Source organism: Aethina tumida, chromosome 3, assembly GCF_024364675.1.
Source record: "Aethina tumida isolate Nest 87 chromosome 3, icAetTumi1.1, whole genome shotgun sequence".
Taxonomy (NCBI): Eukaryota; Metazoa; Arthropoda; class Insecta; order Coleoptera; family Nitidulidae; genus Aethina; species Aethina tumida.
In genome coordinates, this window is record NC_065437.1 from 11,740,481 (window position 1) to 11,758,441 (window position 17,961).

At 32.1% G+C, this 17,961-nt stretch overlaps 3 protein-coding genes across 3 annotated transcripts; 2 read left to right on the forward strand and 1 right to left on the reverse strand.

Moving 5' to 3' along the window:
- Positions 1-3,234: 3,234 nt before the first annotated feature.
- On the reverse strand, positions 3,235-8,517 carry LOC109601683 (cAMP-dependent protein kinase catalytic subunit 1). The gene has a single exon (XM_020017950.2). It carries the CDS (start codon positions 8,191-8,193, stop codon positions 7,132-7,134), a length of 1,062 nt encoding a protein of 353 aa, XP_019873509.1. The 5' UTR covers positions 8,194-8,517; the 3' UTR covers positions 3,235-7,131.
- Positions 8,518-12,438: 3,921 nt separating this feature from the next.
- On the forward strand, positions 12,439-14,189 carry LOC109601680 (serrate RNA effector molecule homolog). Its single transcript, XM_020017948.2, has 3 exons — positions 12,439-12,599; positions 13,201-13,385; positions 13,444-14,189. The coding sequence occupies exons 1-3, from the start codon at positions 12,574-12,576 to the stop codon at positions 13,566-13,568; spliced, it is 336 nt and encodes a 111-aa protein (XP_019873507.1). The 5' UTR covers positions 12,439-12,573; the 3' UTR covers positions 13,569-14,189.
- Positions 14,190-15,687: 1,498 nt separating this feature from the next.
- Positions 15,688-17,866, forward strand: LOC109601676 (lysosomal aspartic protease-like). The gene is made up of 7 exons (XM_020017944.2): positions 15,688-15,883; positions 15,934-16,063; positions 16,128-16,251; positions 16,745-16,863; positions 16,919-17,118; positions 17,173-17,536; positions 17,591-17,866. The coding sequence occupies exons 1-7, from the start codon at positions 15,804-15,806 to the stop codon at positions 17,750-17,752; spliced, it is 1,179 nt and encodes a 392-aa protein (XP_019873503.2). The 5' UTR covers positions 15,688-15,803; the 3' UTR covers positions 17,753-17,866.
- Positions 17,867-17,961: the final 95 nt, after the last annotated feature.

Sequence of the window (17,961 nt, forward strand, 5' to 3'; positions counted from 1 at the left end):
TAACTAGATAAAGGACAAAGGTTGTTTTCATTATGCCAATGAGTCTTTTATACACCTGTACCCTAGCCAATATCATTTAGAAATAACATTAATAAAAATGTATCCAAAGGCCTGGAAAGGAAAATGTTGACATAAGTTAAGGGTTAAAAAATAGTCAAAAATAGGATCAAATTATTGTTTAATCTTGTAATATAAATTATATTTTACTTAAAAATCGAGTATGAAACTGTCAGAATAATATTAATTAAACTTTACCCAATGACATGGAAACAAAACTTTCTACATATGATAAGATTAATAATAAAGGTTAAAAGAATTAAATTATAATTTATTATTTTACCTTAACTCTCTAAACATTAATTATTACTTAAATAACGTGTACAAAAGTTTCAGAATAATATTAATTAAACTTTACCCAATGGTCTGGAAATGAAAATCTATACGTAAGATAAGATAAATAATATAAATATTGACAAAAATTTAAAAACTACATTAAATTGTTAAACTTTTACCTTACATCCTTGAACATTAATTACTACTTAAATAACTTATATGAAACTTTCAGTATAATCTTAATAAATAAAACATTACCCAGTGGTCTCAAGATGAAAATTTATACGTAAGGTAAGATAAATAGATAAAAATTAAATAATATTTGAAAATTACATTAAATTATAAAATTTTTAGCTTGCATTCATGAACTTTAAATACTTCTTAAATATCTAATACGAAACATTCAGGATAATAATAATAATAAATAAACCTTTACCCAGTGTTCTGAAGACGAAAATTTATACGTAAGGTAAGATAGACAAAAATTAAAAAATATTTAAAAACTACATTAAATTGTTAAATTTTTCCTTACATCCATGAACTTAAATATTTAATATGAAACTTTCAGAATAATATTAATAAATAAAACTTTATCCAGTGATCTGAAGACGAAAATTTATACTTAAGGTAAGTTAAATAGACAAAAATTAAAAAATATTTAAAAACTACATTAAATTGTTAAACTTTTACCTTACATCCATCAACATTAAATACTTCTTAAATATCTAATATGAAACATTCAGGATAATACTAATAAATAAACCTTTACCCAGTGGTATAAAGACGAAAATTTATACGTAAGGTAAGATAGACAGACAAAAATTAAAAAATATTTAAAAACCACATTAAATTGTTAAACTTACGTTACATCCATAAACTTAAATATCTAATATAAAACTTTCAGAATAATTTTAATAAATAAAACTTTACCCATTGTTCTAAAGACAAAAATTTATGCGTAAGGTAACACAGACAAAAATTAAAAAATATTTAAAAACTACATTAAATTATTAAACTTTTACCTTACATCTATCAACATTAAATACTTCTTAAATATCTAATATGAAACATTCAGGTTAATATTAATCAACATTAAATATTTCTTACATATCTAATATGAAACTTTCAGGATAATATTAATAAATAAACCTTTACCCAGTGCTCTAAAGACGAAAATTTATACATATGGTAAGATAAACAAAAATTAAAAAATATTTAAAAACTACATTAAATTGTTAAACTTTTACCTTACATTCATCAACATTAAATACTTCTTAAATATCTAATATGAAACATTCAGGATAATATTAATAAATAAAACTTTACCAGTGGTCTAAAGATGAAAATTTACACGTAAGGTGAGATAAATCGACTCAAATTAAAAAATATCTAAAGATTACGTTAAAGTGTTAAAATTTTACCTTGCATCCAAGAACATTAAATACTATTTAAATATCTAATACGAAATTTTCGGTATAATATTGACAAAACTTTACCCAATGACCTGGAAAAGAAAATTTATATGTAAGGTAAGGTAAATAGACAAAATTAAAAAATATTTAAAAACAACATTAAATCGTTAAACTTTTACGTTACATCCATTAATATTAAATATTACTTAATTATCTGATATGAAACTTTCAAAATATTAGTAAATAAAACTTTACTCAGTGATCTGAAGACGAAAATTTATACGTAAGGTAAGATAAATCGATTCAAATTAAAAAATATCTAAAAACTACATTAAATTGTTAAAATTTTACCTTGCATCCAAGAACATTAAATATTATTTAAATATCTAATATGAAACTTCCGAAATAATATTAACAAAATTTTACCCAATGACCTGGAAAAGAAAATTTATACGTAAGGTAAGGTAAATAGACAAAATTAAAAAATATTCAAAATCAACATTAAATTGTTAAACTTTTACGTTACACCCATTAATATTAAATGTTCCTTAATTATCTGATATGAAACTTTCAAAATATTAATAAATAAAACTTTACTCAGTGATCTGAGGTAAGATAAATCGATTCAAATAAAAAAATATCTAAAAACTACATTAAATTGTTAAAATTTTACTTTACATCCATGGACATTAATACTTCTTAAATATCTAATATAAAACTTTCAGAATATTAATAAATAAAACTTTGCCCAGTGATCTGAAGACAAAAATTAAAAATTATTTGAAAACTACATTAAATTGTTAAACTTTTACCTTACATCCATGAACATTAAATACAGCATAACATAAATATCAAATATGGAACTTCTAGAATAATATTAACAAAACTTTACCAATGATCTGGAAACATAAATTTCGTATAGAACAAAAAAAAAGTTTAAAAACTGGATTATTTAATTTTGATCTTAAATGCCTGAACATTAAATATTACTGAAATATTGAGCATGAATTCTTTAAAATAATATTAATAAAACTGTACCCAATAGCCTGGCAACGTAAATTTATACGTGAGGCAAGATAAATAATACAAAGGTTAAAATATAAATAAAAACCAAATTAAATTATTATTTAATCTTTCGCCTTAAATGCCTGAACATTAAATACTACTTAAATATCGAGTATGACAAATTATCTATTGAATAGCGAGTTATTTTTTTAAATGACATAAGTCTCATATCTAAAACATACTTACCGTGCACATGCATACTACACTGTTAACTTCACTTTTTACATTGTTCAAAACAATTTATGTAATTAAATCAATTCCACAATTTAAAAATTGTGTTAAACGTAAAAAATATAAAATTAGCAATAATTCATCATATGAAACGATAAATCTACAATTTTGTAGCAACAATATAAAACAATTGCGGTTTATTACAAACGAGAGTCATGTGACGGTGGGTGAGGTCAAATAAATAAAAATAATATAGAGGATAGTCTTGTTTTATTTTGTAATTGTTCAAAACAACATTTTAAAACTGTTCTCAAAGAGCGATCTAAATGACAATATGTATTTAAAATGTAGCATTAATAGAGGACAAAAATTCTATACAAATACAACTGAATATATACAACAAAAATTCGCATTTGATGCAAAATCATGTAATTTTTTCTTATTTTCATATTACCATTAAACGTAAAATTATAAATAATACATTTACTGATCGACTATTAATTTTAAGGTTCATGTAATAACGTCCCATAAAAATTCTGGGGAAAGAAAACTAATTTCGGCGTACCTACCATAATTTTAGAATACTCCTTACATTATTACGATAATCAATAATTGTAAAATTTGAGTTTACAACCATTGTAAACGCAAATTTTTAGTTTGGGGCTAAACTGGGAGCTCATTACAAGAACCGCTTCTTCATCGTAAGGCCTAAGATCTAAGATAAAATGTACACAGTGTTCCAATTCCTATGAAGGCTAATTTCTACTAAGACCGATCAGCGCGATTTTTTTTTATTTTGGACATAACGGGACTCTGAAAGCACAATTACTTCTTAATAATATTTAATAACCATAAAGAGCTCAGTGTACCGATGGAGTGATAGTGTTTTTAACGACATACATATACACACTCTATTATAAGCACTTGCAGTCGGACTAATGATGAAACTGCGGTCAAACCATAGAGCATCAAACTCACAGAGAGCTCGCAAATCCCCAAAAAACGACTCTTAATTCTTTAATTCGGGAAGCAGGCTGGAACAGTTCATGGATAGAAAATGGTGGAGCCCCTTCTACGGTCTGACCTCTCTTAAATTAAAACAAACGAGAACGTAACAATGTCAGTGGTATCAACATTAACTTAGCCATTTTCCATTCACACAGTTTTGTTTTGCACATTGAGACAAAGCCATTTATATTGGATTCTTTAAAAAACAATATGTACAACACTTTTAAATGGTTCAAAATAGAACTGCCCGCTCGATCAATGGATTATCTATTCAAACGAAGGTGAGTGCACATATTATAGAGGGCGATTCATTACCAGAACTGTGTCCCAATTATACATCACTCGTGAATATCCAATTTTGACACCCTGTATTAATCTCACCGGCACAGCGTAATCAAATCGCCCAATATAAATGACCCGTTTTGTTATTTTATTAAAAAATATGATTGCAAATGATATTATTTATGCCTCTTGCTCTAGTCTATACTCTATGTATCTCTTTAATTAATGGGACGTGCATTGTCCTTGACAAATCTGCCATCTGTGCGGATATAAGGGCTTAAATTTCAGGGGGCAAACGTACTAATACCCAGGTTGCCTGTTCCCTGGAACTTAAGGTGTCCTGATCAGGGTCTTTGGAGGAACTGAAGGATCCCGTCAAAGAACCAGACGAAAATGCGCCTGTTTGGGATGGACGATTGATTACACGTAAAGGTAACACTTCCTAATTAAACGATAATTGTCTCGTCGAATACATTTTACATATAATTGCGGAGTAATGATAAAGGAACTTACATCAAACATACTAAAACATCGGCGCACTTTCGCCAAACTCTTTGATAATAGAAAATTGTACATATCCTAAATAATATGTAAGCAACAGTATTACCAAGGATTGGAGAAACGAAACAATACGCTGTAATAACTTTGGATTTGAGTCATTTTCCTTGATTCATATTTCTTTATAAATAAAGCTATATTGCAAAGCACCAAATTAGGGTATACAAATAAAAACTATAGTTTACAAACTAACGTATGTGGATCAGGGAGGGCCGCCTGGATTTGGACGATTCTTCCGGAAAATCTGGCGTGGTTCACTAAGAATTCAAAATTTATATTTCGAGTCAATTTAAATAAATAAAACAACACTATACAAGACTCCAAGTCCAAAAGTTCCTCCCGAATCCACCGAAAAAAGGTACGAATATAGATGTGCAACTGATTGACAAACATTCTTAAAAACCTACACATAATACAACAAATTTGATAAATAAAACATCTGACAAATATAATTAAAATCTGAAAATCTCATTAAATTGCTGCTTAATGTCTTATTAACATTCCCAATTCTCCATATCACATATCATCTTGATTTTAATATAAAATAACTAGTTCACATAAACATTCCAACAACCACGTTATGTAACATACCTCTCTGAAATTGGTGTTCTAAATTATTACAGTCAAATTGTTTTGCACGGCTAAAAAATTGGTTCATTAAAAATTACGTGTCGTCGGGTAAAAGTTGATAAACCAGTTAATTAAAATCGAGAACTATTGTTAATTTCATAATGCAATTTAACAGTTTGTACATAATCAGTGGAGGCGTCCCACACAGCTTTTAATTGCACGTAGCAGTTCGATCATCACAGATTAAACGAATTACGGGTGTGTTGATGTTTGGGCCAACGTTCTTTTTAAATTGAAAAATAACACGATTCATTATAAATTCTATTTACGAATACCTCCCGAATTGTATTGTCACCTTAACGATTAATATAACGGCGAATCGATTCGAAGAACCTTGTGCAGCAACAGCAAACACAAAACTATTTTTGTTACGACGTAAGATAAAAAAAATTCGTGTTTGTAAACATTACACAGCAGATAACGGCGTAGATATAAACAAATTTTGTGACAACAAGAATTCCATTGCGGTAAGAATGATCTCTTATGTACCCTGTATGTATTAAATCACTTGATCGTTATCGAAATAACGAAGGAACAGTGAACGATCTCGTTTTTCAAAATGGATTTATTTGTTTTCACTCGAGTAATTTTGACGTAATCGCCGAGTGACATTCCTGTCCATCTTACAAAACAGGTTAGCATAAATAACAATACTGGATCCAATAATCATTTGACATCGATACATGCAAAATTCCAAAGTAAATGTTTGTATGAGTACATTTATGGTTGTTGCTAATGTTCATTGCTTTGCATAAATATATAGTACTTAAAAATAAATATCAGATCATTTGTTTATTAAAAATTGAGACTATGAGAGAAATGTAAAGCTCTTCACTTAGATATGTTAAAATATTAAATCTGAATATAAAAAAATGTGGTCAAATTTGGAACTAGAAATTAATAAATATTGCATCATGTTAATTTTAAATGTATTTTGTAATTGACTAGCATTTTCTTGATGTGAACAAGGGAATTATCAGCTCAGTAACAAGAAAAAGAAGAGTTTCCCTTTTTATAAAAATAAAACACTGTTGGAATAGTGGAAAGCTATAGAGGCAGCTGACATAACCATTCCATGTTAATTCAGATAATAGACAAACATCCCGACTTCTTAATATTCTTTGGTGTCATCTAAATCAAAGGTTTGGGCTCATTAATAAATAAGTGATTTGGCACTATAAATTAAAATTAACTAGCGACTGTGTTCTTAGAAAGTGGAAATGTATGTGTGTTATGTATTTTATACATAAATAGTTGATTGTATATGAATTACATATATCAAATCTCATTAAAACATGACAGTACATTCAGCTACTGGCTGAATCAACATGGAAGTGGAGTTTTTTTGGGTACATTATTGGTGTCTCTGCACTAGGGAGAACTAAAACATGATTTGACCACTATTTAATGTAAATAGTGAGCTTGCAGCATAAATCGCTATTATACAATATATACAATAATGACTAATAAATAATAATACAATAAAATTTACACTAAGCCATCTCACATGTAATACTTTCCAACCAATTATTATTATTACTGTACCTATTTTAAAAATGATCCCATCTGAAGCAGAACAACAACAATGACAAGGTGGAAGTGCAGAGATGCCAATTTGTGTTGTAAGCACAGGGCAGACGCTGGAAGAGCCATATACAAACACAAGACCTATTCAAAACTCTGCAAACTCCTTAGCACACTTCTCTGTAGATGAGATACGCAATGCCTCCTCCTCGTAATCGTCGAAATTACTCGTGTCTCCGGGTCCCTTACACCTGGGTATGAAGGGGGCCTCGATCTTTTTCTGGAAAATTGCGATCCAGTCGGTCGAGGCGAACCATTTGTGGCCCTTGATGTCGTTCACGCCCGCCTTGAGATTGCCATAGCGCTTGGTCAGGTCGACCTGCAGCAGGTTGCGGAGGAGGTCCTTGAGGTCGCCGCCGAAATGCGATGGAAATCGGACCTTGCCCGATACGATTTTCTCGTAGATCTGGATGGGTTGGTCGGCGAAGAAAGGCGGATAACCGGCCGCCATTTCATAGACCAGCACACCGAGTGCCCACCAGTCGACTGCTTTATTGTAACCTTTGCTAAGGATGATTTCAGGCGCCAGGTATTCCGGGGTGCCGCACAACGTCCAGGTGCGTCCCTTGACCCTCTTGGCAAAGCCAAAGTCCGTAACTTTTAAATAGCCCTGTGAATCTATCAGCAGGTTCTCCGGCTTCAAATCCCTGTAGATCAGATCTAGGTAGTGTAGGTACTCGAACGCGAGCACGATTTGGGCGGCGTAGAAGCGCGAATGGGGCTCTGAGAACCGGCCCACTTTCCTCAGATGAGAGAACATCTCACCACCGGGCACATACTCAAGCACCATGTACAGATTAGAATTGTCTTTGAAATGAAACCGGAGACTGACAAGAAATGGGAAGCTGATTGCCTGCAGGATGCGTTTTTCATTCAGGGTGTGCTCGACCTGCTTCAGCTTGACCACCTTCTGCTTGTCGAGGATCTTCATGGCATAGTACTCCTTGGTGGGTTTGTGTTGCACAATCATCACCCTGCCAAACGAGCCCGTACCCAACGTTTTGATGCGCTCGAAGTCGTCGAGGCAGGCGGTGTTTGTCGGGTTCTTCTTCCATTTCTCCTCGAAATCCTCCTTGGCTTGGTCGAGGAATTCTTTTACGCTCTCGGCAGAGTCGACTTTTTTGTTCGCCGTTGCGGCATTATTGCCCATGTTTTGTACTTTTAAACCTTCCAGGGCTTCTAGCTTAATTTGCTCGCGCTCCGCCTAAAGCACACCAAGTCGTATTCTCGGTTTGCAGGCAGCGGAGGACACAAATGTCACAATCGTCAACACAATTCGTGCACACACATTGCAAATGAAATCGTATCAGTTCGACACCAGTCCTACACACTATAACTAAACACTAAGTCTCACAGCCAACGATTTTGCGGTGGTGTATTTGATACGTCGACCCGATTGTTTCTACACGAGCCACTGGCGATACGTTAAAATGGCTGCTAGGTGCCCAGATTTTCACTTCATTTGTGAGATACAAGCTCGCTCCACGATCACAGTCAATTAGAAGGTCGGTTGCGTTCGAACAGATGGCACTTTGGCCATCGTTTTAATCGTAGTTATCTGTGACATTGCTGTCATTTTAACACCAGTCATGGCCACCTAGCGGTGGGAGGCCGAATTGGTTTTATGTCGATTTCGGTTACTGCAATCGCCAAGTGAGTTTTGCAAACATGCTAAAAATCTGATTGCTTGGAACTTTCCGTTCACGTACTATTGTTTCTTGTGCTGTTTTTAATTAATTGAAAACAAAATTAGTTGGACTGAAAACAAAAGTCAATTGTTTTATTAATGTTTCACTTGTTTGTGAATTTTCAGGTCAATAATATTTTGTATTTATATTTACTTTTTTGATTATAACTGAACGAATAAAAATTCTGCTGATACGGTAAAAGAAATTAAGGTTTTAATTAAATAATTTAATTTAAATTTCCAAAAATAACATTTTTTTTTCTGTATGTTTTGATAATATTTGTTTTGTATTTGACAACATTACATTACATTTTTGTTAAAAACCTTGTTAATATTCATCTTAAGTTTAAAAATGCTTATTCAATTTAATTATGTTAAAACATACATGTTGTTCCACTGAAAATAACAAAGTTATTGATTTTTTAGATGAATAAAATCCAACGTAAATAACGAAGACCCCGTATAAAATTTGGGAATACTAATAATAGTTTCTTTTAATATAATTCTAAATTAATATATGTGCCAAAAATGAAGTTTCTATCATCAAAATCTATGAAGTTACCAGACATTTTAGTTAGACTAACAAAGGGTCAAAATATTAACAACTTAACTATTAGATTTAGATATATAACTTTTATTTGCAATAACATGCAAAATTTAAAAATCCGAATGTGTACAGTGTGTTGAAATTGAACTGAAAATAACAAAGTTGATGTCTTTTCCGGTGAAAACGAAAAACTTGAAATTAAATTAGGAAGTATAATTGTGTTATAATTGTTTCAAAACACTCAAATTTCTAATGAACAAATTAGGTGGATCACTCTGTAAATTTGGCACCTTTGAAATATCAACTTATTTTCATTACAAAGCCGACTTTTCATTTAACTCATAACAAGTAAAACATTCATTTGTTTTCAATGTCAACTTATTATAATTTAAATTTTTAGAGTGTCCAATTTATTCCTCAATAAAGTTAGTTATTTATTTATATATTCAAAGGTTTCCATTTGTTGTGTTGTGTTATTGACTAATCTACTAAAATACTTATTCCACTTTTTAGGAAGTTTAGATTAAACCTTAACAACAACTTTAAATGATGTTTTTTTTCAAATTTATTAACGGCTTTTAAAGTAATCAACCGTTGCCAGACTTTTCAGCGACCCTGTATGTCTATTATAAGATAAGAACCTAATATATGTTATACTCATTGGCAAAAATATTGAACTTCATATACAGTAGTGGTCATAATTATAGCCACTTATTAAAATGTGTTAAAAATATGAACTGTACTTGAATTAGATTTCGGAATATGTAACGTTTATTGTTTTTTTCTGTTATTGTTGTGTCCACTCCACTCCATTGTAGTTTGTCAATTTAATTTTATTACTTAATGAGCTGCGAACATTTAATATTTTTCATGTTGAACAAAATTATAGCTAGTTTTTATTTTATAATATTTTATTGAAGCGTGTCGATTCAGTCTTTTACTTATTATAATTATTTAATAATGGATCTCAGTCAAACTGTATCATGCTGTAAAAAAAGTATAATTCAATCAAAACCGAAGGAAGTAAAGAAAAACCCTGTTTTCTACTGACGAGTCTACATTTAATTCATTGAAAAATGGCGGTTTACCTTATGTTAGATGTCCTAGAGGGACAAAACTATACAAAACGTGTATTATACACACTGTGGTGGTTTAATTAAGGTAGGGGAATGCTACCTTGCTTTTGGTGTTGCCCTACTTCATAGAACAGAAGGATACATAGACAACAATTTCCCTCTACATATTGAAGAAACGATGCCTTTATACAATTTGTTTCAACATGATAACAATCCTAAACACTAAATTCTAAATTGTAATGGGTTGATTAAAAGATCAAACTATCAATGTTTTAGCATGGGTCGCCGCAGTCTCCAAATCCCAAACTCTACAGAAAATGTGAGATCACGGTAACCAAATTTGTCGTAAAAATTATAGAAATTTACATGAACTTTTCACAGCAATTCAACAAGCTTGGAGGGGTATAAACTTGTAATATATTCGAATATTGGTCGAGTCCATATCTCCGAGATGGGCTGAAATTTTAAGCAAAAAGGATATTATACAAAATTTGAATGTTAAATTAAACGTTCTTCATTTAGTTAATAAAAAATTATCATTTTAACAGTTCAGATTAAATAAAATAGACGTGGCTATAATATTTAATAGTTTCTATAATAATGACCACTGCTATATAACTAAAACAAAAGTCCTTGTTGTAAATTCGTTGGAAGAACTCATTGCTCATTTACCACAAAACTTCAAAACTCAAAGTCTATATATTCGAATTTTGGTCGAGTCCATATTTCAGAGATGTGCTTAAAGCAAAAAAGATATTATACAATGTTTGAATGTTAAGTTAAACGTTCTTCATTTAGTTAATAAAAATTTATCATTTTAACAGTTCAGATTAAATAAAATAGATGTGGCCATAATATTTAATAGTTCTTGTAATAATGACCATTGCTGTATAACTAAAACAAAAGTCCTTGTTGTAAATTCGTTGGAAGAACTGGCTGCCCATTTACCAGAAAAATTCGAAACTCAAAGTCTGACGTAAATGATGGGCTGAAATAGGTAAACGTACAGCATTAGACAAAGGAAAAAAAGCCGGTGAACTAACTGCAACCTCATTTACCCTTGCCAAGGGCATATGAAGGTCAAATAGTTTTTTGTCCTCGGATGCCCTTAACCATTAAAAATGTAGGAGTAGAGAAAGAAAAACGAACGAAAACGGGGTGAAGTGTGAAATTACTTGTGTTTTCAATATCCGGAATAATCCAGTTAATCCAGAATAAATTGAATGAACACAAACTCTATTTTAATTTCCCAAAAATCTTTAATTTAGTAAAATTTAATTGCCCAGCGGAATAGAACATTTTTAGGTGTCATTTTCCTCCTTATTGGGAAGCAGATGTTACTTATAACTTACCGCTTAATCGATTAGTGTTCCCCATAAATTAATTACACTCGATGCTCCCCTTCTCGACAATCTACAATAACCGTAGGTTTATATGGAAAAAATCATAATTAGGAATGCTTTATACATTTTTAGTTTTATAAAGGGGTACAAATAAGTTTAATACTAATGTTGGAGTGTTCCGTTTTATGTGTATATTTTTGTTGAGGATAGAGAGTTAATGAAATCTACTTGCACACGTGTGTGTTGTGTGCAAGTTATGTAGAACGTAAATAAAAATATCCATGCAGAAATCAATTGAACAAATAAGTTTTTGTTAAACCAGTTTGAAGAATTAACGACCGGAAAAGCGCTCCATCTAGCAATGGGTAGAAGCACTCAAAGAAACCGGTAAAAATTAAAACCACCGGTTTAAATTAAGCAAAAGTTCGTGGAATTTTTCGTGTAAAACCCGTCAGCGCAAGCTTTTGAAAATTGAAATGCTAAAAATAAACAATATTCCAGCTACAAATTCTCGCGATCCCTTATCGATACGGTTATCAGCCGTCCCTTATTCCATTCATTATCTCAACCGGATCAGCACGGCACAAATTTCACAAAGTGAAATCTATAAATAAATTAATTTTAACGGAAAAATAAACTATTGACAGAAAAATGTAAGCGTCGTGTGCGCACGATTCAAACCCTACCCGATTTCACCTTGACGCGTCCGACCAATGGGAGCGCGAACGCGACAAGCTTCCTTCCTGGCGTTTCTCTCTAGCGCTTCCTCCTTCTCTTTGTCGTTTCGCTTACATACGTACGTAGCGTGCACGCTCTCTTCATTTTTGCCGATTTTTTTGGGATATTCGCCGAAAAAGCACAAAAAAACCATCGCACAATGGCCGATAAAGTAGCTGACGAAAAGTAAGTAGACGCACAAAATTGTTTTCGCACGCTTCTCACGTTTTGGCGGCACTTCGACACTTGGACGGCGGCCGATGTTCCGGCGCAACGTTTTGTACGTGTTACGCGTCCGTTTGTTTTCGCCGTTGTTTTGTGGTGTTTTTGTAAGTTTTTATTGCCGGCGTTCGCGTTCGAAAAGGACCAGATTCGAATATATCGACGTTTGTTTACGCGGATTTGGCGCTTTCGGGTCGCGCGAGTCCGTTACCGGTATTCGGCTTGGGTTTCTTATCGGTGCACCGTTTGTTGTATCTGATTACGCTTATTAAGCACGCTCAACGTGTTTGGAACTTGTCCGTTGTGTGCCGCCCCGATGCGCATTTTTTTTGTCTCGTTTAAACGAGAAGCGGCGTTTTACTTGTGTGGGCTCGGATTTAAATGACTTTGTGAAAGTAGAAAGTGAATTTGGCGCACATGCATTATTCTAACTCGGCGTTATCTAACTGTTACATTTAACCGATTCCGCGTAAACATGAAAACTTAATAATGTTTGTATGGTCGCTAAACAAACAAACGCCCACGCTCCCCTTATTTTTTAATTTAATATCTTTATTTGTTTTAGACCTGTTGAATCCACCGTTGAGGAAGTGGAGAAGGTAGAAAAGAAGGCCGAAGAAGTGCCTGAAGAAAAGGAGGAGACTAAAGCCGAAAACGGCGACGCCAAAGCCGAAAACGGCGATTCCGAAGAGAAGGAAGAGCCAAAGGAAAAGGAAGCCGAGAAGAACGGAGACGAAGCCGACTCTGGCGGTAAACATTAACCAAAACATTCACGTATTAATTCATTAAATTTAATTTCCTTCAACAGACAAGTGCTGCATCAAGAGGAAATCAACCAGCGCTGCTGACGCCAAAGAGGCAGCAGCGGAAGGTGCGACCCCTGAAAAGAAGGCCAAACTGGATGAAACCACAGAGGCTGAAGTAGTAGCTTAATCATGATTTAGTTTTTAAGTCGCTATATGTATAATGGTAGGGTATGAAAATTTGGTAGGTGCTGGCAACCCTAACATTGCACATATATTTTTAAAACGTGACACCACTATTTATTAGTAAATTGCATTTAATATTTTCGTTGTTTTGGCACTTGGTTTCCGACGCTCGAATCGGTGTTCATATTTTTTGAATTTCGTCGAAACTGGTACCAAAATACTAGAGGTGCGTTTGTGTACTTAATTTTTTTTTACATAATTTTGACTACATTAGTTTCTCTTCGTAAAAAGTCCAGTGTTGTGTGAATGTAATAATATATTATGGCACACTGTTGCCCATAGAAGGTTTATAAATTCTGTTAATGTAAAATGTGGTGAATCTCTAGGAGCCAGCTCTGCCATTACCTCACTAACAGTGGTTTCTAAATGTGTTCATATCAAACTTACTAATTTTGTACTGCCTTTTTTATACTAAATTCATTTAGATAAAATATGTTGTAAATTTGCCAACTAACAGTATTTTATGATAGTGAATGAATTATTACCTGGTGAAACATTCTATTCCATATAGTACAAAATATTTGTATTTTTTAATGGAATGGCAATAAAGAGTTAGTTTCCAGTACTTTACTTTGTATTATTTTTTTCGACAAAATTAATGATCTTTTGTTACCAACAGTTGAATGACATTTAACAAAGTTCATCAAGATATTCAGTCTTCATTATACAGGTTCCAAGGTCATGCTTGGTCTATTCTTTTCTGGTCAATGATTCTTTAACGTTTCTCTTGTATAACATCTTTGTTTGGGCGACAGTATAGCACAGCTCAAAACCCTTCAAACCTCAAATTTATATACGAATATAATTTAAACTAATTATAAATTTTTTAATATTTGTTGTATATTTAAAACAAAATATATATTATAATAAGAATAATTATTCGTAAAACACAAAAAAACTCTTTAATTAAAATATAAAATATATAAATGATCAGTAATTTTAAGTATAACTCACTTAAGTAACTCAAATATTTTATGTTTCAAAGCAGTGGAAGACAATAAGAAATAATATATTTAAACTTCCTGTTAAAATTAGTCCAAATGTGGTTTAATGGTGCTGGTAATGAATTATTCATTATGGAATATTCCAATGATAATTAGAAAATTTACAAATATAGATATCAAGTAATTTAAACATACTTTTGGCGCCAGTGCACTTAACAAAAGTACATATTTTAATAATATTACTCTTGGTCTAAACATATATATTAACTCTAGAGGATAGACACAATTGAAATAAAAATTGTATGTGGAATGTTCTTATTTTTACATTAATAGTAATAATTTATTTAATAAAATTAACTGATTAAATATTACTTAATTTTGAACGAAATAGTTTTGAACTATTTATATTTTAAAACAAATAAAACAACTTAAATACTTACATCAGAATAAAATAAAATACATACAAAGGATTATTTGAATTCTGACGCATGTCCACTACTGGTTCCACATATACAGTTCAACTGCAATATTACTGAATGTATAACGTTCATTTCAGCATTCTAGACGTATTTATATTTACCTACATCATAAGTATGATTTTAAATTCCTTTATAGTACATGACTTGAGGGTTGTAGTAAGATACTCTTGTAACAAAAAAATCTTGCTGAATAGAGTGAAGTGCCTTGACCCAGCTCAATGAAAGATTTTCTTACAAGCTAAACCCAAGTATAAAAATCAATAATCACCCTTTGTAAAAGCACATTACACATCTTAAACATTTTACGAACGTAACAGTATAATTTATGCATGCACATGAATATTTTACGCAAAACAATTTAGTATGTATAAAATAATTGTTAACGGTATAAGTAATAACACTTACAACGACAAATGTAAACTGCTTACAAGGTCTTAATCGACAATTTTTTAGTTATTTTCATGAGATTGATGACTATTTAAATCCCACATTTGCTGACCAACAGGTTGTCCACCACAAAAAGAAACAAAATAAAAGCCCACTCACAAATTCAAAGTATGGATTTATTTTCCTCAGTTGGTTGCCTGCCGTTGATTTTTCTATGCCGTTGATACCGCAAATGTTTGTGTTTGTTTTTATGTCGGACGGTTACAGGTCATTTAAACAAATCGGACATTAAGTGATTCATTAGTTCATGTGACTTGTCGGAGTTTAAAAACAGAAATTCACAATAGCAGTGGTCATTCCGGCTTCAGAATGTTTCGGTTGCTGATTCTTTTTGCTGTTGTGTGCAATACTTTCGTACTTGGGGAACTACGAACACCTCAATTCACTAGGTGAATAAATTATCAAATAATGTGTTTCCTTATTTAATTATATTTTCTAGGATTCCCTTATACAAGTTCAAATCTGTGAGAAGAACTTTAGAAGATGTTGGCACTCATGTACAACAGGTACAGCTAAGATATGGAGCAGTAAATGGGCCCACACCTGAACCATTGTCCAATTATTTAGACGTAAGTTTCATTTCATTTTGTACAACGTTTATAAATATTTATATTTGAATATAATTGTCCTTAGGCTCAATATTATGGGCCAATCAGCATTGGAACTCCTCCACAGAGTTTTAAAGTTGTTTTCGACACTGGTTCATCAAATCTATGGGTACCCTCCAAGAAGTGTTACTACTCAAACATTGCCTGCTGTAAGTATTTACTTTTTATGACTTATTTTATATCTAAAGGTCAGAGGTCTGTGTTCACAGAAATAACAGATAAGTAAATAGCAAATTATATAAACACAGATAATAGGAAGATTTTATTAACTGTATTGAGAATTTTGCTTTTGCTTTGTTGTTCAATGTTACAAGTTGAGTAAATATTTATTTTACTTAATTTCATTTTAATGTTGAAATCACAGCACATTAATATTTGGATGTTTCTATTAAAATTCAAAACAAAAGAAAGTTTATCTTATATGTTGTTATGATTCACATTAACTTCCATTTCTGAATAATATATGAATGGTATTGATGCATTACTAAACAAGATTACATTCACAATATACATAAACAAGTTATCATCACGAAAACCTCTTTATTGTAATGAAACATTATGAATTGCCTTTTTTGATAGAGTTACACTGCATATTATTTTTATACAAGATTTTTTTATTAAATAAATCGTACGCCTTTACAGTACTGCATAACAAATATGATGCTACTAAGTCCTCATCTTACCAAAAGAATGGCACCAAATTCGAAATTAGATACGGATCCGGCAGTTTAAGTGGTTTTCTCTCGTCTGATACTGTCAGCGTAAGTTTAAAATGCTTGTCGCATAATAAAGTTTATTAAATATATTTCCATTTAGGTTGGTGGTTTGAAAGTGAAGGGTCAAACATTCGCTGAAGCCATGTCCGAACCCGGTTTGGCATTTGTAGCCGCCAAGTTTGATGGTATTCTAGGTTTAGCTTATAGTAGAATATCCGTTGATGGAGTGAAACCCCTATTCAATAACATGGTGGACCAAGGCTTAGTTTCGCAGCCCGTATTTTCGTTCTATCTTGATAGGTATGAATTGTTCAAATAATAATGTCATCGTTGTAAAATATAATTTTTTCCTAGAAACCCAGATGCTGCCCAAGGTGGTGAATTGATCCTGGGGGGTTCTGATCCGGCTCATTACAAAGGCGATTTCACCTATTTACCCGTTGACCGTCAGGCTTATTGGCAATTTAAGATGGATGGTGTGAAGGTAGGTTCCCAGTCGTTCTGCAAAAACGGATGTGAGGCTATTGCCGACACCGGTACCAGTCTGATTGCTGGACCAGTTGAGGAAATCACCAACATCAACAAAGCTATCGGCGCAACTCCGTTGGTTGGAGGCGAATATATGGTTGACTGTACATTAATTCCTAAATTGCCAGCCATTAATTTTGTTTTGGGTGGCAAATCGTTCCAACTTGAAGGAAAGGATTATATTTTAAGGGTAAGCTTGAAAATATATTGGAATTCCAATATCAAATCCATTTGGTATTTTTAGATTTCTCAGATGGGTAAAACCATGTGTTTGTCCGGTTTTATGGGCATAGATATTCCTCCACCAAACGGTCCTTTGTGGATTTTGGGTGACGTGTTTATTGGAAAATATTATACTGAATTTGATTTTGGCAATAACCGTGTAGGCTTTGCTGAATCTGTCTAAAGCTCTCTACAGTACCCAAAGATTAGTTGTTTAAATATTGATACAGAACAAATGTGATCAACATTCATTTTATGGATAAGTTAGTATGTATTGCAATAAAGTTAATTTAAATTGCATATATTTTTTATTTCCTGAGGTTGTGAATTAGAATAAAATTATTTATTTTGATTTATTTTTTAATTAAATTTCCGTCAAGTAAGAATTTATAG